The 26,983-nt window shown below is 44.0% G+C and overlaps 1 protein-coding gene across 1 annotated transcript; it reads right to left on the bottom strand.

Annotated features, from left to right (window-relative positions):
- Positions 1-25,043: 25,043 nt before the first annotated feature.
- Positions 25,044-26,279, bottom strand: LOC136197169 (uncharacterized). Its single transcript, XM_065986874.1, has 5 exons — positions 26,243-26,279; positions 25,700-25,890; positions 25,518-25,653; positions 25,303-25,467; positions 25,044-25,253 (listed from the first exon to the last, which is right to left on the bottom strand). Exons 2-5 carry the CDS (start codon positions 25,744-25,746, stop codon positions 25,089-25,091), a joined length of 513 nt encoding a protein of 170 aa, XP_065842946.1. The 5' UTR covers positions 25,747-25,890; positions 26,243-26,279; the 3' UTR covers positions 25,044-25,088.
- Between the last annotated feature and the right edge of the window lie 704 nt (positions 26,280-26,983).

Here is a 26,983-nt window from a genome sequence, read left to right as displayed (position 1 = left end):
AGAATTGTGGCCGAATTTCTCTATTTCATTAATCACTTCCGATTAGTACAGTATCTCTGTATCGTCCTATGAGTAAATGATCGTCTGTGTATATACGATTGCACGTACAATTAGACAACCGAGTTAGGCGGCTATGTTGCCCTTGATTATAGTTTTTTTTGATGATTTTTGTCTATTGAGGATTAATATATAATTATCGAGTAAAGGCATTAAAAAGCAAAAGCTAACGCCATATCAAGGGCTGAGTGCAAAAAGGGCCTAAGAGCCAAAATAGTTGCTTTGAAGTTTAGGGAGTGTAGACTTCGTCTAATAATGTTCGTTTGAAGCAAGGAAAAGACCATTTTGTAGCATTTTTAATGCGCTATCCTGATTATCAATCGGGAAGTCCCGCTGTGCTTACGCAACCGTAAAAATAAGCTGAAGAGTCTGCCTGTTTAAGCCTCGGAATCGGATTCTTGAGAAGTACAGGCCTCTAGACCCTCATAGAATGGCACGAACTGCCCTGGAAGGTATGGGATCATCTTGCTGAGATCTTGCAACTTCATTACACTTATTGGTTTCCCTGCGGGATACTTCTGCGGTAATTGGCGCGGGAGCTTCACAGGCACTCTTTTCCCTCTCTTTCGAATGTCAATTTTGGTCCACGGTTCTTCTTCTGAGTAGCTAAAACGTAGCCAAAGAACGCCAGGATGCTTCACAGTTACTTTCTTTCCATCTACAACCTCTTCGCCCTCTCCATAATTAATCCAAACAGCTTTTCTTTTGAGAACAGCTTCTCCGTTGAGACTCTTTTTTCTGTCAGTGTATTGACGCGTCAGAGACGAGTGTTCGAGCATATCTTCAGCCTTCATTTCAATCACAGTGAACGGTTTGAGCGGTCTGGCGTTCCGAAGAAATTTGATATAGTCGGAAGGCGTATAAAATATTGTTCCTTTTTTTCTTTTTGAAATGTGTCCAAAATCTCTGTCATTTGGTAGACATGTATGCCTCGGGACAAGAAATTTATGGTCAATTCTTGAAAAAGTCTTTTTGTTTATCAATGTATTGAAAAGGCTCATCATGACGAAATTTTTGTTTTGGCCAAAACAGCTATCGGAGTAACAAATTAGGTGTCGAGCGTCTTCAACCCCCGCAGAAACGTGGTTGGACAAGCAAGATGCTATTTCGTCAGGACCTCTTCCTGCTGTAGATTCATCCCATGCGTAAAGATAAGCAGAGTCATCACTCGTATGGTGAATGCCCAGTACGAGTACGTAGAGCTGCCGAAGATAGTACATTGCTGAATGAGTCATTGACGGAACAGGCGAATTCTGCATCATGTCAAACGTTAGGACTAACGCTTCTGACTCTGGTTTTCTAGAGTTGTCGGTATCCTTACCCAGCTAGTCTCTACCACTAAATGCATACGCGCCATCTTGCTCGAATTACGTCATCGCGTCGGTGTTTGCCAACTCCTCCTTCGCTTTTCGTCGCTCGGCGCCGTGCGCGTCGGAAGCGAAGTTTTCGAAAGGGTCTCCTGGAAGTACCGCGCTCCTTTCGCGTCGGGGCCCCTTTCGAAACCGAAGGGAAACTGCCGTCGTTCTCGACGAACGAGCCTTCTCGCGCCGCGCTCGAACCGCCGAAAGCCCTTTTTCGTTGCCAAGAGGCACCCGATCCGCTCTCCCGGCTAGTATATTTACTAAAGACGTTAATTACAAGGAAGTACGTGTCGCTGCGGCTTCCACAAATACTTCTTCAAAGAAATAAAAGTCAATATTTAGATAAGTATGTAGATTTTCTTCCAACGTCCTTTCAGACTTTTGATACGTTCAACTTTAAAGAAAAGGATTAATCCAGCCTAAATAAAGGAGCTAAAACTTACTTTCTTGTTCTCGCGCCGAAGCCTCAGGAGGATTGAGTGCAATTGCTGGTAAAATATAAAACAATTCACGCAGTTTTAACACTCTCTTGAACACCGTTTTGGGCCTTATGTCACGCATGCGCTGTACAACAAAAACGTGTTTTTAGCTGACGTCACAATACGGAGAGTGACGAACAGACAGACAGACAGACAGACAGACACTTCCGGCCTTAAGATCACGTTTGAGACGGCCTCAAATGTTGTTATTAAAAATGAATGTATCAAATCAATAATTTACTTTCGGCGAAAAAAGCAAAGACTCTGCTTATGTCTACGTAAGCGGGTTCTTCTCCACATTTAATTTTTTGCCACAAATCTGAAATGAAGCAGACTTACTACCTAATCAATAAATGGTTCAGGAGAGATTTTACATTATGGCAAAATACTACATGTACTACAGTGTTCTAGCCAGGAGGAAAATAGTAGCGTTCGGGAGCTACGCCCACGATAAAAAATTTTTAGAGGGCGTGGTATTTTCGAAGCAATTTTTTTAAGGAAACATGTTTACACGATCAAAGAGGTAAGGAAAAAAAAAGCATTTTTAATGTTGAAGTAGGCGTCTTTTTTTCTTAATTGACTATAATTAAACGGCTTTTGAAAAAGGATATTTGTGAATTTCCGGTCATTCTACGGCAATTTGTAAAAGGGAATCCAGGGTTTCTTCCTTCATGCAGTTTCTCGATCACATCTTCATTAATTTCATCTGAGAAAATGTTCTTTCAACGTCGGCAGTTTGCATCGGCAGTATTCGGCTGATCTTCATTAAAGCTGACATACTAGGAAAAAGATGCGTTATTGATAGCGATGGTAAAATCTGCATCGCTTTTTCACGAGAATGGTCGCTTTTTGTCGAATAAGATTCTTTGATATACGACTTAAATCCATTCCGTTCTTCTACACAATCTTCTTCAGAAGACAGAGAAGCCGTAATCGCAAATTGCTTGTACAATGCTTTAATTTCTTTTAAACTGTACAGAGCAAAAACCGTTGACTTATCCGTTGTTGGTCTTTCGAAGCGGAGGAATCAAATGACAATCAAAAATACTGAACTAGCAAAGAATTGGATGATCAGCAAATCTACTGTTTAAGTTCTCAATGAGTTGAGAAAGAAACGGCTTTTTGATAGTCTCATCGAAAAAATTCTTTTTCTGATGTCTGCGAAGTAGACTTAATAGTGATTCCAGCAGTGCTAAGGTCTTCCAGAAACTGCTGTAAGCTTCGCAAATTTATTCCGTCCGCGTTCTCCATTTTACATAGCGAAAAACTAGTTGACGACAACAGTGGTGAAATTATGCTGTACTCAATGTCAATGGTTTGAAAGAACTTCGACAGGCGCGTCACTATTGGAAGTGCGTCGCACATTAATAGCAAGGTTCGAACGAAATTGATGTCGCAAACCAGAGCACTTAGGCCAATAGGTTTAGCTTTAGACCGTTCTTTCGCCTCCCGGTCTAGACTTAGAACAATGGAAGAAAAGCAAGATTTGAGCTTGTTAGCGCAGCGTTCGACACTGAGCCATTTTGTGGCCGATGGAGCTACTAGCTTGCCCTTTCCTTGCAACAGCTTCTGGACTGCTTTAAGCCCTGTAGAGCGAACGGTGCTGTTGTCAAAAAAATCAAATAATTGACGGAGAACGGAATTGAATTTCTGAACATACGCTACTGAGCCACCAGCTTGCGTAGAAGCTAGATTTAGTCGATGAGCAGCGCAGTGAATGCCAACCGCTGCTGGCGACTTCTGCTTTAGTCGCTACTCCGGTTTGACATCCAATCATAGTCGATGCTCCATCTGTTCCGATTCCGACTAATGTCTTCTCGTCTAGCATCGATTCTCTTATAAACTCTTCAATGCGCTTTGTTATAACAGCAGAATCTGCTAAAATCCTGCTCTGCTCGCCGCCGCCTTGAGACTGGATAATGTTATCTACTTCAGGCTGCAGAACATCAACAACTTTTATAATATGCAAGACAACTTTCAAGTTCCTTGTCGTAAAATCGTCCGTGAATCGCCATCAGCTCGCTGAAAGTACAATCTGTCCTTTCGTCAAAAAGGAGCGCATAATTGTCGGCTGTACGCATCTTTTCTATAATTTCATTCTCAATGACCTCTGATACAATGTGAACTATCTCCTGAACGACCTGATCACTCGTATACAAGGCATTCTTTGCTACTCGAACGTTCTCTTTCACTTTCAGACCCAGGTATTGGATGAAGTCCAACAGATGTTCGTAATTCGTCGTATGGGCAATTTTTCGCTTGCAGAGAAATACAAACAGGAAAATACTTTCTCGATGTCACTCGATCGCGACGGAGGATTAATTGCTTCCGGAAGACTTCGATTTCTTTCAGACCGCACACTGTCAATATGAGAAGACGACTTTTCGTGGCGAGTGATACTTTCAAGCCTCAATCTAGTGCAAGGACTTATGTTCCAGGTGCCTTCCCTGCATGTCATCTTGCCATACTTCTGGCATAAAGTGCAAAACATTTCTCCTGCCTCCTTGTCAAAACGCAGCCAGTTTCTACGGCCCAATAGCCATTTAGTGGAAAATGTAACAGACTGCTTGCTACTGTTGCTAGATCTACTCCTTAAAGAAGTTAAAGGAGCATCTGGATTAGACGGCGACGGCTCTAATTCATCGTCACTCGACTCTTCGCGGTTACTGCTAGAAGGAGACACGCTCCATTCTACTACGGCATCGTCCGTGTCGTTATCCGAAGATTCGCCGTCGGCGATGTTTACGGCAGCGAGTTCTGGCGACGAAACAACTTGCAAGGCTACAGAAGCAGGCTGGAAAAAGCGTCGAAGCAACATATCGCGGAAATAGGAAGAGAATAACGACCCGGATAAGTGACGGAAGAACGGAAGACCAGCTAATGAACGTTTCTATTTCGAGTTACGTTATACAATTGGCGCGAACAGAATCTGCGGGTCGGGTGAGAAAAAGTGTGGGCTTGAAATGAGTGGTGTGGGAAGCGCCGACCTGCTCCGACCAATGTGGCTAGAACACTGGTACTAGTAATGCTTGTATAAAATATGTAAACACCCCTTGCGCAAAGTCGGCGATATCTCCCTTAAATTTCCTCTTCTCTTCTTCGGTGAGGAGATAAAGAGGCACTAAACAAGAGAAAATGTGTAAAGTCAAATCAGTTATAGCGATTTTACCGTCGCCTTGAGCTTCGCCCACTTTAATTAATTTAAACATGAAATTTAAACTCTCCTTTAGAGAAATAAAAGTCAATTTTTAGATAAGTATCTAGATTTTCTTCTTACGTCCTTCCAGACGTTTGATACGTGCAACTTGAAAGAAAATGATTAATCCAGCCTAAATAAAGGTGCTAAAACTTACTCTTTGCGTCTAGGTCGTCCTCGAGTGCAATTGCTGGTGAAAAAAACGATTAAAACAATTTAATTAACATTAAATTGGATTTTACCCTGCGCTTCGTGCGGTGATGGTGTCGATGGTGGCGATGGTGGTGATGGTAGCGGAGAAGACGACGCTAGCGGTGATGGTGGCCCCGCTAGCGGAGACCATGGCTGTTCTGGTTCGAATTCCATCATCTAACAAGCAATATTTATCAAAATCTGCCACGTGACCCGGGGAAACGGTCGGGTCAAACGACCTTGTACTGTATCTATGGTAACAGAGATTAAATAGGAGAGAGATATGCAACTCGGGCGTCACGTGACTATTTCTCTGACCCAAGTATTGTTACGGCTAGGTCCCGTATCCGATTCGTGTTGAGCTACGCGGCTTGCCCGTATGTAAGCGCGCGTTAGCTCAACTCAGGCTGGACCTTCGAGCCTAGCTCGTACTGTATGCAGCGTACGCCTGCCGAGTCCAGACTACAATAAAAAGCTAAAGACAATTTTCTCACCGCAGAAGCAGTAGATCCTTTCGTAGAAGCAGTAGATCCTTTCGCAGGCGGCTCGGCTGCACGCTGCTTATCTGCAGAATCACGTCTATTTTATTATCCGTGGTTAGGTGCCTGCCGGATACCTTTCATCCTCCGCTTGGGGACTTCTTCGCTCATGATCGGAACGTGCGTGATCGTCAAACTTAGGGTTAGGGTTAGTGGTGAGGGTTTGGGTTCAGGCGTTAGGGTGCCTTTTAGGGCGTCCCTGCGGCCATCGCCAACGCACATACATGTATGTACGTTGTGTCGGTACCTATCAGCGCGGGAAACCGATTGCCAGTCATGCTAAACCTTCCCTACGCGAAATTTATGAGAGGGCCCCCTTGGGGTATTTTGGGCTTTTTGGTGTTTGAATTATTCCTAATTGAAATGTTCTGTATGTTTTTGGAGATTGGCGTGCGTTCTTTATTAGTTTTGAGTTGTGTATATTATTATCTGATTAGTGGGTAGATTGTTATTGTTTAACGCGCTCTAAACAATAACAACCGTTGACTCAATAGGCGTTGTGCGTCGCGAAGACAGCGTTTTTAGACGGCTTTGAATGTTTTTATTTGACGGAACATGTATTAGACGTTGATCTACATGGTGAGTTTTTATTGTATTGCGTTTTTATGGTGTTTCCGTGGTGTTTTACACCCTTTCTTTCCTGAATGAATCGTCGTCGTTTTCTAGGTACTTTATACGGTCTTTTTGTGTTCATTTTTGTCGTTCAGGGTGTTTTCTATCATCAGATAAGTTTGCTACGTTTTTGTCTTGCTGTTTAGCTTTGTTTTCTTTGTAGATGTAGGGTGCGTTGTCTGTTGTGATTATTGTGTATTCATGTGTGGAGGATTTTTTTGGCAATTTTCAGGTGTTTGGTGATGGGGGAGGTGCATTGTTTTTGAGTGTTGCATATTCTCAGATAAGTTAGCTATGTTTTTATTTTTTGTTTAGCTTTTTTCTCGTTTTTCTTTGTAGATGTGGGGTGCTTCGTTTGTTGTCATTGTGTGTGATCATGTGTGATCATGTGTGGGGGATTTTTTGAATTTTCCAGGAATGTTTGGTGTTTGGGAAGTGTTCTATTGTTGTGTGTTTTAGAGTGTTGTTTTTGTGTTCCTTTCTATTTCCGTGGTTGTTTGTTATTTAGTATTTTTGTGATAGTGTTAGGGTTTTTTTGCGAGGCTTTTGTTCCCAATGATGTTTGCTGTTGAGGTGTTTATTTCCTTTTCAATTTCGTGTGTGTCTGAATGTTTTTCGAATTTGGAATTTAGTCCTTTGGGGTATAGTGTGCCCAGTGTTTTTATCCATTTGGTTTCTGTTTGTATTAGGTCTGCTTTTGCAACTTGTTGTATTGGGGTGACTTTAAAGTTATTTTCAAAATTGAGTTTGTGGAGTTTGATGTGCTGGTATATCAGGTAATTTTTATATTTTGCGTCGTTTCTGTGTCTTGTGATCCTTTCTTGTAGCGTGAAGTCTGTCTAACGTACTGTTTCTGGCAGTGTTTGCACGTTAGTACGTAGATTACATTTTCTGACTTACAATTCATTTTTTAGGTTATTTGGTATGTCTTTTTAGTCGCAGTACTGGTTATTGTATTTGATTTCGTTATTGCCAGGCACGATTTGCAATTTATAAATTTGCATGGAGAAGTATTTCTTTCAAACGTTGGGACGATTGTTTTTATTGGGGCTTTGAATTGTTCTACTATTGGTTTAGGTTGGTTTGGGATTTTGGATGTGACTAGTTTTGAGCTAATTGTTTTGTTTTTCTTGTAGGCGATGACGATTGGGTTTGGAAAGATGATGCTGAGTTGTGGATCGTTTTCCACTTCTTCCCAGCATCTTCTTATTGTTTTTGGTAGTTGTCTCAGCCACGGATCAAATGTTGTGACTAATGTTAGTGGTATTTTGGATTTGTCTGTTTGTTTCTGATTCTTTGTTTTGCAGGTGATTTTTTCTATGATTGAGGCTCGTTTTGTGAAAAGCATTTTCTTTGCCTCTTTTTTTCAAGAGATCCATTGGGTAATCTCTTTTGAGTAATCTTTTGATATGGTTTTGCTTTAGTTGTTCGTACGTTTTTTCATCTGATGTGGTTCTTAGGAATCTATTTAGTTCTCCTTTTATTATTGCCTTTTTGCATTGGATAGGGTGGGCCGATGTGAAATTAAGATACGAGAATTTGTTTGTTGGTTTGAAATACTTTTTTATATCTAGTATGTTTTGGCTCTTGTATCTTTTCCCTTTATAGACTGTTGTGTCTAGGAAGGTGGAGTGAATTTTGCTGATTTCGTAGGTAAATTTAAAAGAATTTCATTATTAGAAAGCGTTTCATTATTAGAGTCTTACGCAATTTTTCACAATTGTTATTTTCTGCCCTCGTATCACTCTAAAAACAACGCGTTACAAAAATCAAATTCAGGTAATTTGTTTCCTGCCTTCTTTGGAGTTCTTCTCTTCTATAAAAGTAAAACGAAACAAACACTAAAATCAAAGCAAAACTAGAAAATATGGTTTACCTTTTGTTGGATACGTATCCATCCTTTCCTATTCATCTAGGAAAAGTGCTACAAGGTCAAAATCCGGGAGAGAATCGTGCTGCTTCTGACCTTCTCGAATTCCCTAAACACAATCAACTACGAAAAAGGTCAGAATTCTTCAAAAATTTCTCAGTTCAGTCTTACCGATGTTCTTCGTTTCTTCTTCCATTTCAAAAAAATGTAAAAAATCTGGCATGCACGAAATCTGGTAGTTACCTTTTTCATGTCGCTCATAGGAGTCTAAAAAAACGTTACAAATGCAAAAATCCGGCAGAGAATCACTCTCATACTAGCGTCACTTTGACCGGCAAGAAAACGTGTGAAGAATCAAAAATAATTTATCAAGTTGTACCGTTCTTCTTCGTTTTCTGTCTGGCTTCTAAAAAAATTAGACTACTAAAAAATATTTAAATTACTTTTGGTTTTTACCTCTATTTTCCTCCTAATCCTCCTTCTCATAGACGTCGACTTCTTCTGCTAAAAACAAAAATAAAATCCAAAAATACTTCATTGATTGCCGTTACTCTCGTTTGAGCCATGTTCGAATGAAGCTTTGAAATAATTTACCAATATCTTTCTCAGTTAGATAAAAATCTTACAAATCATTTCCTCTGAACTAAAGAGAAAATTAGAAATCAAACACAGAATATATCAACTGCTACAATTCAAGACGTCGACGTCATCCCCTTTCGTATCTTCTAAGGGCAATAAACAGAATCATCAGAAATTCACACACGAATCATATCAACTGTTACCCTCTGTCTCTCCCAAAGCTAAAACAGAAATACATACTTGTTCTCAAAAACCAAACAATTAATATTGCTTACCTCTTTTTAAAGTGTGGTTCAGGCTCTATAATTCTCTTCCAATTTCCTTTTTAAAATTGCATAGTTCTTTAGCTATCGAAGATTTGCCCAATGCCAATTTACCTTGAAATTGCCCATCATGTCTACGGCGTATTGATTAGAGATGGACGGCACTCGTTGACGTCGTTTTATAGAGAACGTCGGCAATCGTTGACGGCGTCATGACTAGAGATGGATGGCACTCGTTGACGGCGTATTAACTAGAGAACGTCGGCACGCATTGACGGTGTATTAACTAGAGATGGACGGCACTCGTTGACGGCGTATTAACTAGAAAACGTCGGAAGTCGTTGACGGCGTATTAACTAAACATGAACGGCACTCGTTGACGGCGTATTAACTAGATATGGACGGCACTCGTTGACGGCGTATTAACTAGAGATAGGCGGCAATCATTAACGGCGTATTAAAGGGTAACTAAACTGACAAAAATCGACGTCATTTTTTGGTTTTACTGGGCGTACGTTAATAGAAAAGTTTCGTTCGCGATAGAATTTAAACTGTATGCTTATTTTTCGAGCTACAACAAGTCGTTAAAGTTGCTGGGCGGAGCTATGAATGACGTCATAGTGGGAACGGAAGTTGCGTTGTGGCTCTTTACAGTACATGTCTGGTAGCCTCTAGACGTCGAATTTCCTTAGTTACAAACCGACACTAGACTTATTTCTGTAAGATACTAGAGCAAACAAGCTATGAATGAGATATCCAGCTCAGTAAGGTGCCATTTAGTTCCGATTTTGATCTAGCGGTAATCGATTTCCTTAGTAGCTGACATGTCTAAAATTTTGCGTTTGCAGCGAAATCTTATCAGTTTCCAATAGTTCTAAAGAGCCCGAACTAGATGAAAGTCTAATTTTTACGGTGATAAAAAATGCGCCGAAAATTGATGCGAGAAATGCGTTTCAGGCTGTAATAGGGTTCAAATATCTGTTATGTAAAGGGATCTAGAGTCTAAACAACAGTGGCCATGTACGGTTGTTGAGCAAATCTGGCTGTAGACGCTGAACAATATGTAGAGTAAGTAACTGTAACGCCCACTTCCGTTCCTACTCTGACGTCACGGACACGCTTACGCTAAACCAAAAAGCGGCTCTATCTCCGCGTCTAACGATTGAAGGAAAAGGGACCAATGCATTAAGACTAGGCTAGTGATTAGCTATAACATATCAAAAGTTTTTTACGCCAGTTCAGTTACCCTTTAAGCACTTGGCAGTGGACAGCAAGCAGTGAGCAGTGAGCAGGGGGCAGTGAGCAGTGAGCAGCGAGCAGCGATCAGTGAGCAGTGGGCATTGAGAAGTGGGCAGCGAGCAGTAGGAAGTGACCTGCATAAAGCAGTGAACAGTAGGAAGTGACCTGCATTGAGCAGTGAGCAGTAGGAAGTGACCCTAATCGAGCAGTGAGCAAAGAGAAGCGACCTGCATCGAGCAGTTAGCAGTGGGAAACGACCCGGATTGGGCAGTGAGAAGTGAGCAGTGGGCAGTGAGAACCCCGTATCGGCCACCGTGATACACCGTACCATCATCTCCGACTAAACCCTCCGACTCCGACTCGGACTGGGAGCTGGACTCCGGCTGTGAGTTCGACGCCGATGCCAACTCGTACAACTCGGAAGCCAACTCGTCCGTTTCGGCAGCCAACTCGTCCGTTTCGGCAGCCAACTCGTCCGACTCGGAGCCAAAGTCCACTGGGAAAATGACGCGGGGAGAATCGCTGGAGCCGCCTCGGAGTTTGAGTCCAAATTTATATCCGCGGCCGAACCCACCGATTGCTTCTTTCGCCAACGACTGCGCGTTTGCTTGGGAATTTACGTTTTGCCATCGCGCCAAACGCGATAATGCTTTGGCCTGTTCCGAGCACGTATGCAACGCTTCATGCATGCAATGCGACGCTCAACTGGCATAATTGATCTACTTGTGTTAGGCAATTAGTACGAAAATGTGCAAGCTCTCCTTGGCTGGCTTCAATTAGATCACTCGCCCTCATTAGCTGAATTCAACACTCAAACGTGCGTGCGATCGCCAGGCACAACAGCACAGACTCTTCGCAAACACGAACGCTTTATCATCGCGCGTCACTTAGTTTCACTCCAGCACATGCAAAATGACATCTCGTGTCTCGAAAAAAGCAAAAAAAGACAACTGACACCGGCAACAAAAGCGAAGAATAATGCACAAGCCACTTGTTTAAAACAAAACTTGCGCATTGGAGAAAGATGCATTATGGACGTAAGTCCAGTTTTGTGCGTGTCAAGCGCTCGTATTCTAGGGGAACGCTACAACATAATTGCGTTTAGCTAACCCGGCTAATCGCGAAGATGCGCAGATGTAATAGCTGGGCGGTGGAATCGAAACCTGCAGGAATTGGTCTACGTCCGTTCGCGATGAACTTCACAAGGCGCATCTAGCTAGCACGTTTGTCCTGGTAATTCTAAGCGCCATGGAGCGTGATTCGGCGATGCGTGGTTTTGAAAACTAATTGTTACAAAAGGGAAAGGTTGCGTGAGAAATCTCCCGATACCCCTTGGATAGCGGATACCACTTGGATATCCGATAGTTCCCAGGAGAGTTAGATACTAATTAGATTAGAAACGCGTGTGATTACGTGTAGATCTCCCTCCAACTTCCTTTCACTAACAGTCTGACGTATAGTATATCCTTTGCACTCTAGAAAGATTTTTGGTTTGCTACGATGACGACGGCGTTCGCAAGGTAAAGCCAATTTGCAAACTGCAGCAAATCAACGAAAACTTCGAAACTCTTTCTTCAAAAGTCATGGCTCAATACAAAAAGATGGGACCTTACAACGCAACGGTTCAGTCGATTGTTGATGGGGAGAAGGCAATTAGATCGCGTCTGAATGTTGATTGAGCGAATTAGTATTTCTTTTGCATGCGAAAGAAAAAAAGAATTGATATGGCAGCTCAAGCAACTGACGCTGAGCAGCGCAAAATCCTCTGAGTCTTTTTCAGACTATTGGAAATTTACAGAAGAGCGTGGCAGTGCTTGAACCGTATAAAACAGTATAATTAACAATGTTCTCCTACATTTAGCAGTCAAGCCAGCTACAAACTGACGCTATAAAGCTTAGCAGAAAAACTGAAAATTCAGGCAAAGAACACTCTTTACGTGCGCTATACCCTAGTTAATGGAGAGTGTAAAACAGTAAAATTTTGTTTCTTTTAGGCAAAAAACACTTACACCCGTGTCGGAAAAGTGAACGATTTGGACGCGGCCTACGTCTTTGCAAGGGGCACTTAGAGATCCTATTAAAATGGCAAGAAAGCTTGCACCTGAGTTTTATTTCAAGGAAAAAAGACAGAAATTATATTTTACTACGCAATTGTACAATAATTTGCTTTTGATTTAGGAAGAAATGATTACTTGTGGATTTTTAAATCAAATTACGGAAAAGAAAAGGAGAAACTGGCAGATCAAGAGAAATATTCTTTGCTAACTTGCAAGTGCTATAAACGCTCTTCAAAGCATCAGTACGAGCAATCATTTTGACAAGTATATGTAGGCCTAGTAAAGGAAACATTGTACTAGGTCTTTATTTGATGAGGGTCAATCATTCTTTATTATTTAAAGCGCAGAGAGTAACACTGAAATTCCGTAGTTTTGGTCCTCCGCCAGAGGATCAATATTTTCATTAAGCTTTGCAATTATGTCTTCACGAGATATTTCTTGAAGCTGTGGAACAGTAACTCGGCTAACTTCGTCCAATTCCCTGTCTGGAACTGCCTCATCAGTTTCTAATCCGTACGTCGTGAGGTTGGCGTCAGACATCCGAAGAGTTCCTCTATTATTCGATAGCAGGACTGACTCTGAGTGTACATACCGGCAATCCAGATTTGGTTTGGACTGCTGATTTGTGCCGACGATAGGGGACGGCTGTTTCACATGGTTTTGAATTCCCTCAAGTCTCTGTTTCAACAAGGAATGATAACGTAGTGAAGACACACGATGTGATCATCATTGATGTCCAATATTTGGTTTTCTTCAAGTTAGAAAAAGAGTTGGTGATACACCGAAACGGTCTAAAATGTTTATCAATGTTACTTCCCAAGTACTTCCGCCTTTGGCCCACCTGATAGTATACATCCCGCCGAAGTTGTTCAATTCTTTGCTGTGAACTGACCTTCCAGCCAGAATGCTACCTCGACCTGGACCGCGCAAAGGGAGGGAAAGCATAAACAGGCCAACTAAAGTGTTTTCGCCACCCTTGTCGCTGCGAAAGCGGGACGGCAATCCATGTTCCGCAACGGCGTTTTCAAATAGTTCAAAAACAGTTGCCGCTTTTTTATTTGCCGAGCAGCGTATATATGTAACGACCCTACTATAGCCGTCAATTCCAGCGAGAATAACAATGCGTCAGCTAAGAAGTAAGGAGGATGCATTACCTGAAACAATGACATTTTGCAAAGTAATACCGAATTAATTTGTAATATCCGTCGATGTGCCATAAACTGTTGGGACATGGAACAAAATACGAGAGTGTTTCAATTGTTCTCGTCTATCGAGACATGGAACCCGGTGGGTCTACTTGGAAACAAATGCGTCGAACCCTATGAATAGGGATCTTAACTCCATTCCTTTTCAGCATGGTGTAAACGACGTGATATCCGCTTTGATGTTTGCATTTTAATATCCCGGATTGCAGACGCCAATTCGTCGTCATTAATTTCTGTGTAATACATCAGCACATTTAGGTCAAACTCGGTCATCCGTCGTCTAACGGTGGATGTGGAGACTCTTAGCATTGAGGCGATCTTTGGGACAGAGAAGGTGTTTTCCAGTAGATATTAAAACTTCTGCAAGGTTATGACGTACTTCGGCCGTCCTCTATCACGTCTCTCTAAAGGCAATGGTTCTGTTTCTGGCGCCCACTCCAAAGAATTAGCTGATCAAAGTCTGACACAATTTGGAACTGCATCCAATACGCCGTTAGAGAATTCAAGAGCTTCTGAAAGCTGAACAACCCATACGTAGAGACGTTGCAGGCAAAAGCGAAGGCTGTCAGCAAATTCGAATGTAATTTAGTCTTGCTCGTAGCGATCTATTTCTTCAACGATGCCGTTGAGGTAGTATAAGAACACTCTCTGAGCTTCCATATTAGGTACAGCCATGTATAGTAGATATTAATTAAACTCTCAAGAACTTTATTAAACATTTTGATAACCATCATAAAACAAAAGCAAACTAGATTTCATCTGTACTCAAACGCTGCCTAAACTCAAACTCTTTGGCTAAAGATTTAGTGCAAGATTCCGGAAAAGCAACAAAAGATAATTCTTAGTTCTGCCTAGGAAAAAGTTGGCGGTAGACGGGGGTTTGGGGGCGAAGCCCCCAAAAAAATGTAGGTGGCATAGCCTTTGAAAGTCAATTTTAATTACGTCTGGAATTCTTACCATACTAAATTCTAACTAACTAAGCTCCAAGTTATCTCATTCACGCCACTTTCAGCCGTCGGTTTTTCTTCTTGTCCCACAGCTTTACGGCTTCATCGACAAGAAACGAATCTGTATCGGGTCCTAAAGTTACATGAGCATTGTCTGTGGTAAGTTTACTTTTTCAGAGACGTGGTCTTACCTTTTGTTGAAATTCTTATCACAGCGTCTAAAGTAAGTTCCTTCTTGCGATTTCACACGCGGGTTTCGATCAGCTGAAGTCGAGAGAAGGTCCGCTCTACGTCGGCCGTGTGGATAGGCAGAACACGGCATATCTTTGCAAAAGTGCAAATGTTTGGGTAAATGGTGTTCAATGTACTGTTTGAAGTGAATGCTGAAATAACTTCTTCGAGAGTCGAATCTTGGTACGACGTTTTCAACAGCGTCCGGCAATTGGTCCAATCGCTAATGCAGTCTGGCACAATATTCACTGCTTCGGAAAATTGATTGTCTAATACTGTCACTTTATCCAATCCGTAGTTCATGACCTCGTCGGTGTCTGTGTTTGTTTGTGTAGTTTCTGCCTGTCTATGTCCCCATCTGTGTGTTTGTTCGTGTAGTTTCTGCCTGTCTGTGTATGCATCTGTGTGTTTGTCTGTGTGTACTTTCTGCCTGTCTGTGTTCGCTTCTGTAACACTGTTTGTCTCAGTACTTTCTGCCTCTGTCTACACTTGCTGTATGAGTCTGTCTCCTTATCTACGTGTTCGCACATGTACTTTCGGCTTATCTGTCTCCCCATTGATGTAGTTTCTGTGTCTGTGTTTGTTTGTGTAGTTTCTGCTAGTCTATGTCCCCATCTGTGTGTTTGTCAGTGTATTTTCTGCCTGTCTGTGTATGCATCTGTGTGTTTGTCTGTGTACTTTCTGTCTGTCTTTGTTCGCTTCTGTGACACTGTTTGTCTCAGTATTTTCTGCCTCTGTCTACACTTGCTGTATGGGTATGTCTCCTTATCTACGTGTTCGCACATGTACTTTCGGCTTATCTGTCTCCCCATTGATGTTTTTCTGTGTAGTTTCTGTTTCTCTTCGCATTTTTGTTTTGAGTATATGACTACTCACGTACACTACCGCCATTTTCTGCAACGAAGTGTCTGGACGTCCACGTTGTTGTTGCCTGGGTAATGCTAACACAAACGCAAAAACGTCACTTCAAGCGAGAAAGACCTACTCTAAAAAATGTCAAAAAGTCCTACACGATCTTGCTACCGTGCTAAAAAGCAGGCCAGTAAGCGTATGGTGCACGACCGAGGCTGCGTGTGAATGTTCAAGGTCGCGGATGCAAGCATTCGGACGCGCGTAATGTCGCGTTTCGAAGCTGACCCTCGAAGTGGACGCCGGCGGCCGAAAACCCGATCACGCGAAGCGGGCACGATCGGAAAGAGCTTTCCGTGCTGTCGCGAATGCTTCGACAGAGCGACGTCGAAGCCCATAGTGACAAACGCTCGAGAGCCGCGCCCACTCAAGATGGCTGTCGCGTTTATAAGTATAGAAGATGACAGAATAGGTAACGAACGAAGAACATGGCAACTTAACTATAAGACAAACGTACATTATTAATTAAGGGAGGAAGGGGTTATTGTACCTCAGAAGAGCAACGGGTGCTGGCAACCCGGCCGCAATACTGAGGGACTCTACCGGGCTTGACAAGATCTTTTTAACCTCTTCGATGATAATTCGAGCGTTTTGACGTTGGAGAACGGACGAGAGCCTATTTCGCCAATAATGGGAGAAAGCTGGACGATCCTTTAGAAAGTCAACAAAGGAGCTACAGTGCGTCTCGGAATAAAATGGTATTCTTAGCGCGCGCAGTTTTACCTCTCGTTTCTTCCTAGAATTTATTACGAAATGTAGTGAACCGCATTCATTTCGCAATTTTTCTATGGACGCTACACGTTGGTTTAATGCATAAATAGTGCCGCAGTCGGTGGGAAAAAGACAACCCCTCTCACTGTTTTAGTTCATTTCTGGACTAAATTTATTATATTAATTTTTTATGTACCATTCCAAACGCAGAGGCTTTTAACAGAATTTTGTGCAATCGACCTTTTGAAAAGCTTTTTCTAAAAAAGGACTGCGCTTTTTCCGATAATAAACTTCGCTTTGGTTTAGTTCGTTTCTTGACCATTTCAGCTCTATTCAAGTTCTAGGTTTTTCCTACGTTATACCTAAGATCGTCTTTACAATTGATGAAAGCTGTCGGAGTATAAAGCTTTGACATTTGCGACTAAAGTTTAACGTGCCGAAAGCGTAGATCTGAATGGACGTGGGGTACGCCGGACCAATGAACAAACGCAATAGAAGACTCAAAGTTACGTTCTGAGAGACTAGGATAACGAAAGAAACGATGTTTACCGCTAGAGTAAAACGACTTTAACTGAGAGGTTCCTAAAAAGGGGCCCGTTTCTAGAAAACAGTAGAGGGCACGCTTTCTTTGTTTTATGGCATACCTTTGCACAAAGATACCATAAAACAAAATAAGAGGCACTGTCCTAGAATTCCGGGCTTATTCTGGAACGAACTGTATCCTTTAACTTAAAGGTTAAAACGCCACAAATTCGCGCGTCGTGCAATGCCAATATAAAGGATATGATTTTGCTTCTTCTGCTGCAAGGTGACTTTGAACTTCATCTTAATCGAGATGTTATGTTGCCAACGCAAACGGTGGCGCACGTTAGCCTATTTGGCGTGGCAACACAATGTCGTCGAGAGTTCTCGTCTGCTTCGGCGAGGTTATGATACGCTAATTAAATGAAACTAATTAATTGAATTGATTAATTAATTTTACCTTTACATGAGAGCATCTCCTTCTTCAAACTCTTCTCCAACGTCAAACTATCCCTATAGAAAAAAAGAACCGACTAGATACGCATTCGAATTATGATTTTGTGGTACTTTTGGTGTTTGCCGTCGAGTCTCTTCAGCTGGGACGCCTGCGACGTCGCCATGAGTCGTCCAAGTAGTCGAAACTCCTAAAAAACAAAAAACAATAGACGATACCAGGTTGGGCGTGTCCATCAGTGCATGCGCACTTGTCGAGGGTGAATAGAAGGAAACGCCCCTTTCTTCCGAACCCTCTTCCTGAAGACCGGGTCCGTCTGACGATGTACTCGAGTATCTCTACGGTATGACCTCTTTATGATAAGCGTTCGGTGTCCTGGCTTTGGTTGTCTTTAGGTCTGCAAAGGGAAAAACTATGGCAAAGAAATTTTGGTGGGCGTGGTCTCCTTCGCAAAACTCTCTCCCGATGGCAAACGCTGCGCCGAATTCTTCACCAATATCGACATACACGTAAGTGGCATTATTACCTTTGACCTTAGCGAGCAGAGTCCTTATTATGGGCGAGCGGAACAGCAGAAAGCGCCTTTGAGCCAGCCCGCGCGGCGCGTCCTTCGGTAGGGCAGTTTGGGCTTGATATCTATAGGTGTTGAGTAAGACAGAGACCCAACATGGACGTAGAAAAGTGGAGTATCGCTCAGCTGAAGGATTGGCTTAGGCAAAACTCTCCTGAAACGCCTCTATCGGGAAGGAAGCTGGTACTTGTATCAAAAGTGCGCTCGTTGCAGGGAACAAAAGCATTGGCAGAGGTCTTAGAAGCGAAGGAGGTAAAAGTTATCGTCACAATATCGGTTTCTTGGCACGATCTTCCTCCTGATGCCAACCCTGGCTGGCTGATCGACGTTAGGCGATTTCCATCTATGCCTTAGAAGCGTACCTAAAAAATGTAGGAGGCTATTCCAAAAATTAGAGGACGGGATGTCAACTTGTTCGAGACGGATACGTTGGGAACGTCAGTTTCCACGGCGGCGTGGAAGGCGTCGGTTACTGCAAGGCGCAAGTTAAGCCTCGGATGCGCTTTGGACAATATGACACCTTCGCTGTCCTAAGTCTTTCGGAAGACTCTGTCGACAGGGTTGTTGGAGCCTTGTGTCAATGTACGGCTGGACTTTCCTATTCCTGCATACATATTGCTGCCTTACTTATCAGTTTCAGCCATCTGGCAGAGGCTAGTGTTACGTCAATGCCATGTCGATGGATTCAGCCATCTTCTGGCGCAAATAGCACAGCCTTTCTCGCAGAACTAAATTTTGGTAAAGTCAGTCAGGCGCATGAGTGGAAGGGGCCTACAGCGGACGTTGATTGCCTAGCTGCTGCCATTGGTGAAGCCGACATTGAAACGTCGTGGACCTCCTTCCGTCAGATAGAAAGAGACACATTGAAGAGACAGGCGTCGACAACGCCATTAGCACAGATAGAAGATCCTCTTGTTCGTCTAAAAAAATTGGACAGGAGAAAGGATTTGACAACCTCGGAGTTGATGACTTGGTCAATGCTCTGTCGGTGACTGAGACAGAAAGAAACTGCATCCAGGAGGCTACCACGGGCCAGTCGAAATCAAATCTATGGCACACATTACGATTTCTCAGGCTGACGGCCAGCAATTTCGGTCTCGTCTGCCGAAAGCATAGAGGGGCTGTGCCACCGTCAGTTTTGTCGACATTACTGAGTGGGACAGATCTTTCCTCACTACCGGCCGTTCAGTATGGTCGGCAACATGAGTGAGGTCGGTCGAGGAATAGCTCAATGCAGTCGATGGCTGCTACTGAGTTGGGGAAATGCCTCCAGACGTGATCGTGATTCGGACCAGATGCAGTCAACGGCCATGTAATTAGGGGGCGGAGTTGAGCTGCCAAGAACGGTAGCCAAGCATTCCATATTGCTGACACTGACTGCTGAGATATACGGAAGCGGTAGGCAAGATCTTCCTCTATGGCTCCTAGCCGTATCCTGACAAGAACCAGAAAGAATTCATCTTTCAGATGAAGCTGTCGAGTGCGCCTGCCTCCTTCCGTAAGTACGGAAGCGTAGTCGTGTTCACTTCGAGGGCAGTCTATCTCACCGCCGTCAATGTTCGCCCCTGAAAGGACAATTTTGTCCGCTGCTGGTTTAAGCCATTGCCAAACTATATTGAATAATTCTTTGGCACTGAATCCAGTGTAGAACTTCAGTTGGCCGTCCAAGAGTCGATCACTGCTGAACGTAAGTTCTCCAACCAAATCCGAGGTAGATTCCAGTTGCTTTGTAGGATACTGCATTCTCTCTTCAGATCATCTCTTTCTCTACCAATAGATTCCAGTTTGCTTCGTAGGATACTGCATTCTCTCTTCATATCATCTCTTTCTCTACCAATAGATTTCAGCCTTACAGACAAAGGCACATCAACATCTCGTTGTTGTTCTGCGATGTCCGGCCCATCCTGCAACTGAGGATCACATTGGGTGCTCGCCTTCATCACATCGTCATTATCGCAGTTGCTCGACAATGTCGGTCTATTCTGAGGACGACTATGAGAATCCACCTCACTGCCACCACCGTAGCTACGATGAGCAAATTTTACAGGAACTATTTGCCTTCTACTGGCATTTGGCCCTTCTCGGTTCTCGTAATGCATGTTGCAGACAACTGCCTCACTGGATGGCTGCCAGTTCCTACCTCGCCCGTCCTTTCGATTAATCCTCTGAAGGACGACGCGCCGGACACGAGTCGGCATGCTGCTGATCTTGTGGAGAGTGAGGAGACTCCTCGAACGAGGACAATCAGCCGACGAGAAGACGCTGCAACCGCAAATGCGCTCCTGCGTTACAGGGCAAATGGGACATCGCCCTCGTCGATTCGAACACCCTGCAGCGCAGCATTGACGCCTGCTTGACACAGTTCTTTCAGAGAGCGAGGCAGACATTAGCCGGGCCAACAATTGATAGCAACGACAACAAAGGACAAGTGGCTCTTTTGCCTGCGGAAATGCGCGCAAAATGCAATGAAAGCCCTTCAAAGCAAATGCGAATTGATTTGCGGCGATGATGGAACAAGAGATATTATTTTCGTGTACAAATAAGTTTAAAAAAACACCGGCGAGGGCTCTGCTCCCTAAGGTCAAAGGTAATAATGCCACTTACGTGTATGTCGATATTGGTGAGGAATTCGGCGCAGCGTTTGCCATCGGGAGAGAGTTTCGCGAAGGAGACCACGCCCACCAAAATTTATTTGCCATAGTTTTTCCCTTTGCAGACCTAAAGACAACCAAAGCCAGGACACCGAACGCTTATCATAAAGAGGTCATACCGTAGAGATACTCGAGTACATCGTCAGACGGACCCGGTCTTCAGGAAGAGGGTTCGGAAGAAAGGGGCGTTTCCTTCTATTCACCCTCGACAAGTGCGCATGCACTGATGGACACGCCCAACCTGGTATCGTCTATTGAGTACCCAATGAGGCAACGTTTTTTCTTCTGAACCAAGTCCAGCTGTTTCTTTCTCAATTCCAACTCGCCTTTTGCTTCGACTTCGTGCAATATTTCACAGTGTTAAAAGTACCTAAGAAAAAAATGAAAAAGCGAACCGCGAGTCGGATGCATGTTCACACTTGCCTCTTTCGTTCCGTAGGCGAGCCGTTGCCGGTCGACGTGAGGAAGGATGAGTCGCATTGCGGGATGAAACGAATCGTCCTGTTTCTGCGCGAAGGGGTCCTCTTTTGTTTTCGACGACGAAATTGTCTGTTCTTACCGTCGTTTTGTCGGCGGCGTGCATTTCGGCGTGGAGCTGGCCCCAGTGCTCGACCCTAACCGAACCGGAACGTTTCGCGACGGCGACGGCACCGGAATCGTCGCCCGAGTGGCTGTCGCGAACGAAACGCATCGCTAACTCATCAATGCCCGGATCAAAGAAGGAAACGAACGCTAATCTAATTAACAATTAAATTGCCGAATCTTGACACGGCATCTGGGTTATTAATAAAGACCTCTTTCGACCTCTCTTTCTCGTGGGAAGTTCCTCCCTCCTATTGATAGCATCCGGGATCATGTAAATGCGCAAAAATGATATGTCAAAGAGACATGTAAGAGGAGTAAAAATGCAAATGCACACAGGTCACGTCTTCTATCCAGCAAAAAATTTAGGTAAATGAGATCCTGAAAATGAGATACGGAAATTGCTGCACGATGGGATCTGTTCGCCGCGCCGCGACGACCGATGATTGTCATGCAGATTGCGTCTCGGACCTTTTTTCGCTTTCCAGGATGCTCCTCTTAAGGTGGTTGCTCCCTGTAAAATGAAACTGCCGACTTACCCTTTTCAGTAAGTTCTTTCTAATACTTTCTGACTGTATTACAATTTTTAGTCGCACATTTTTCAAATAAAATATTTTTCAATTTCTGGTGAGCCATTTTATGTTCAGAAGATGTCCCAAGTTTTGAATGACTTTGATATAATCAACTATCTTTTTTCACGGCATCCTCTTCTGCAGCCTTTAGCAGAAACGCCTGTGATATAAATAGTTTTTAGAATCAAATGTTCGCGTTTTACTCTATTTTTTCTTCTTTTTTGGATTTTTCTTGCCTTACTCAGCATTGATGCGATGCATAAAAAACCGTACCAGGAAAATCTTGTTTTGATGCTAACGAAGCTGCTGAACTACGAAAAGGACATGTGACTTCAGTAGAAGCGTACGAAAAATTCATTTTTTCGTTTCGAAGGGTGACAAGTGGCTTCGCTGTCCCATTCGTCCTCAAACGGGCAAGTTGTATACGGTACGTTCGTTTTCTGTTCCCGGATAACTCGCAGATGCGTGTCTTTGGCTGCGACAGCAATCCTACGAACAAAGGCATCGCGTGAAGAAGTCCTCTCCGTAATTGAGTTAGAAGACATGAGCTAAAAATAGCACAGTTTTGTCCTAGTGACATGAAAAGACGCCTTGGGAAACGCGAAAAGAGACAGCATTTGCTCAAAAGCGCGAAACGTCTCGGGAGGGCCCGCGATGAGTGGAGAGCTCGACGTCAGCTTTTTGGCGCGCCCGATAGCGACTCCTTTTCAGCCGAGAGCGACGAAGACTACACTATGGAGGAGTCTGGCTCAGCGTTGGCACAGTCGCTCTCATCAGCTAGTCTAGACGACGAAATAGGTACTTTGCATTGCGATTATCCAATATGTTATGCCTAGATAAACACTTTCTACAGCTAGTGAAGAAACAACACAATGTGAGAAGGGATTTCTTTCCCCAACCCCAGAAGGTTCACTAAATTATTGTCTATAATTAATTAATGACCGCTGAACACAGGCAACATTGACGACGCATCATCATCATCATCATCATCATCATCATCAGATGATGATGATGATGATGGCAATGATGATAATGATGTTTTGCTGCCGGTGGCACTTCCCAAAGCCGTCACATTGCTAACTCTCGACCAGCTTGATGACTTTATTGATCAGATAAATCGACCCAGTTCTTGTACTATCGTCAACAAATGCACAGGCTTGTAGAAATAAATCATTATAGAGACAAGACTAAGTGGTATCCTTCAGGAAAGCTCATTCCAGTGACGGTCTCCCTAAAAAGCATGGGAGGAGGATGCGTGGTGAACTTCGTTTGTGACGGCTGCAAAAAAAGGAAGATCAATCTTCGATCATCAGCAGCTATAAGTGGAAGCAGACAAACAGTTCTAGGGCAGGCACTTGCTTTGGCATTTATTGTGTCTGGTTTTGGCTACACTGGATTTGAAAGAACGATGAAGGAGCACTTAGGGATGCAGGTACTTGGATCAAAGTCGTTCACAAAATTGATAGAAAATGTGTTACTCATTTCTCTTCATTTTTACCTAAGCACCTCTAAGATTGGTTTAGATTTATGCTGTGTCCAAAGCTATACTTGACAACATGTGCTCACGTGCAAAAACCGACATGAAAGATCTTGATAACAAAACAATTGCGAGCTGGAAGCGAGGAGTCGTAACAGCGGACGGCGTGTGGCTCACACGGGGTTTTCATAGGTATATTGACGTGTCTTGAAAACGATTGCGCTTGACTTGGCATTTGTAGTCAAAACGGCATTTTTATTGTCAAGAACTACCTGACTGGCGGCCTTTTGTGGTATGGCCACAAATGTCAGAGAGGAAAGGACAAGGTAGTTGCTGAGGACGTTTTCCTGGGAACATCAAAGTCAATGGAAGGGATTCTTGCAGAAGAAAGCTACCAGGCAGCACGCGATGAAGGGTAAGCTAAAAATGCTCTTTGCTCTTGATCTTGAACAATCACTTTTCAGCTGCGTTATTGAAGTTCTTTGGCAGGATGCCGATTCGTCATCAGAGAAAGCTTTTGCAAGATCTTTTCTGAGGTGAGCGAAAAATTCAATTCTTATAGCATTGGACTATGTTTCAGGAATCAAGCAAAGTGTATATATATACATGTGCCGGCCATGTTGGTCGAGCCCATGGAAAGAGATTGCAAGAAATGATGCTGAAAAAGTCAGTCACGGAGACGTATAAAGCAAAACACAGGGTATGAACATTTACAAGAGTTTCGCGCGGGAAAAAGGAGATTTTTAGGGTGAATTTCCAGCTATTGATGACGTCACCTGTGTGTGCAAAGCAGGAAAACATAGCAGCAGCTGCGGCTGTATACGAGATGACTTCATTCGTGCAGCAAAGATTAACCATTTCATTGCAGTGAAAGAAGCAGGAAACGACCCCGCAACATACGCAAAACTAATGACAACGCTTGGAAAGTACCACGCGCGAAACATGTACGTTGACAGGAAAGAAGAAATTTTGTTTGAATATCTACTATGTAGACACTCATGGGAGACCGGGAGGTGCGAGTTTCATCCACAAAGAGTTTGTTCCTGCAATTCATGCAGAGGAGAATTGCAATGCAAGGGAAAGGAGTACAACAGCAAGTCTACTCTCACCTGCCCACTAGATGCTCTCCTCTACGAGATAGAATGCAAGAAAAGAGCCACTAACGCACACCGAGTTATTCATCCGGAGCTTGGAAAAGGACACACAAATCTTTGCGAGTCAACCTTCTCAATTCGTCCGCAGTTCAGGTCTAGCAAATGCAGGAAAAACCGCAAATATGTTATGTGTTTTATACATAGAAACAAGTCGAGCAATTATCAGCGTCTCCACTACATGACTTCAACCAATCTAGGGCTTTTGCAAGCAAACATGACGTGGGCGACAAAGACATTCGGAGACGATTACTTATGGGTGATTGATTTATTCCAAAGGCTGGAGCTTCCAGTATTTCATGGAATGAATGAAGCCCTGAAAAAAGCTCGCGAAAAGCAATGGACATCAAAGATGCGGAAAAGACAACCCCTGTGAAAGCAGCTAGAGTTCGCCAAAAAAGAGACAGATCGAGAGACGGAGAAAAGGAAAACGTGGGTTAAAAAAGAGGAATTTTTCATGATTATGGAGAGGAGGCAGAAGAAGAGGATGGTGAAGGCCAAGGTAAAAAGAAGAGACAGAACAAGTCAAAGGAGGTGAACGCGAAGAAAAGGAAGGCACCGTAACCGCACTCTACGTCATCAATTTTCTTTCTAACACAGGAAACTGATACTGCATGCAGGCAACTTAGCTATATGGTTAGTAAGCAACTCAGCTCTTTCTTCAGTACTCCACCGATGTTGATGACGACGAAGACGAGCTGGTTGGCTGAACTTGAGACAGAGTATCCTCTTCATCTGAATCGTCTTCTAAGCGGTGACGTTGGAGGAGCCGCCTTTCGCCGAACTCAACGCAGAAATCCGCAAGTGTCACAACGCACAGAGGACGCTACAAGCAGAAGTAAGGTAATAATAGTGGCACACATTCTTTATCTTACGTCCTGTCTTGAAGGATCCCTCCTGCCCGGATTGGGGGCCCCTTGAACATCTCGTGGAAACATTGAGCGGAGGCAGTCTTTCACTTCATCTGGCCAGATATAGGTTGGTCCTGTTTCACTGTACCTCGTTTGTTCCACTAATTCGCCCCCAAATCTCCTTTCGTACTAAACACCCATTACAACCAATTTAGATCAGTTACTGGCCCATTACTTACCCAGAAGTAGTTCTTAAGCTTCAAATACACCCTTGCTCGCCTTTCGCGGTCCGTTTCTGCGCGGCCAAGGCGCCTTCGCGCCGCAGCAGGTTGGGATTCTTTGAAAATACTCTCAGCTTGCGCCGGCGGAGAGTATCTTCGAGAAAACCCATAAAAATGATCTCGCTAATCGGAATGCTTACCCTTCTTTTCTACAGGCTTCTCGAAAGGCAGAAGTCGCTCGGTTCATCTTCCCAACAAAATGCCAGAAATACCAGATGTTCCCTCTCTGACGGGACAACTCAATAAGTAAGTCCGCCCTACTAATTAGAACCGCCTCCTCTTCCGGGAACCGTAAACGCGCGAAGTTTGAACAAGGCGAATGTGTTACGGGCTACCGAGAAGATTAGAATGCATGTAGAAACGAAGAGTATCGAGAACAACTGTCATAAACGAAGACAAGGAATGAGGTAGGCGGGGCCTCAAGTAGGGAGCAACCACCTTAAGCTAGAAAGGGTCTGGGCTGGTACTGTACCCTAGCGACAGGAACTACTATAAATAGCCTAAATTAGCCTAAATTAGGGCGGTACAAGTCCAGACCGTTTCTCGCGAGAAAGGGTCTGAGACGAGGCTATGATTGCCAGGGCAAATCCAGTAGCGCGTCGTCTCATTTGGGACACCTTCTAGCCCGGCGAAAGGAAGCATCCAGTACGAGCGAGAGAGGGTCAGGGAACGAGGCTAGACACCTTCAGGGACGGCCGCACGGCGAAGGAAGTCTAGACGAGTCGAGACGACGTTTACAAAGCAACGACGCGCGGAATTGTCGATCGAGAGCACTGGTGGCTCATGCAGGCTGCCACCTCTGATTGCCTTAGGCTAATGAAATGGGGAATTCCCTCCCTATTAATTAAATAATACAATCACGCGTTCTGGTAGTCACTCGCTCCCCATTCCGCCCCGAGAATGATATCGCGCACCCTTGAAAAAGGAAAGAAACCGTCCTCGCGACCAATTCAGGCCTCTGCCGCCAGAGTTTACGACCGTCTCTGCTATTTTACTCGATCAGCAACGCGTACAAGAAAAAAATTTAACAAGACAACGAAGAGGAAGTGCTGGGAAGTCGCATCTACGGACTCAATGCAAGTCGCGCCGAAATAGCAGTGAACACAACCTATCATTGGTCCGTTGCTGGGGGCAGCACCAGCAGCAGCGGCGGTGGCAGCGGTGGCGGCGGTGGCGGCAGTGGCGGCGGGAGCGCGGCTGCTGCGCCGTCGCGTCTCCAACCGCTACGTCAAACGACAAGCTAGGGAAATAGTCCCGCCTTTGGCACGTTTAGATCGTCCGCCGTTGCCACCGCGTCCATGTCGCGCATGTATTCATTGCAGGCGTCCATGGACGTCACGCGTGAAACGCTCGCCGTCTCCCGTGGTCTCGTCGAGTTGATACAGTCAAACGAAAGTCTTGATCGCAACGGCGATCCCTAGGAG

The sequence above is a fragment of the Oscarella lobularis genome, chromosome 17 (genome assembly GCF_947507565.1).
Source record: "Oscarella lobularis chromosome 17, ooOscLobu1.1, whole genome shotgun sequence".
Classification (NCBI taxonomy): domain Eukaryota; kingdom Metazoa; phylum Porifera; class Homoscleromorpha; order Homosclerophorida; family Oscarellidae; genus Oscarella; species Oscarella lobularis.
The sequence above is the reverse complement of the archived record's forward strand: the minus strand, read 5'-3'. Positions and strand labels throughout refer to the sequence as shown.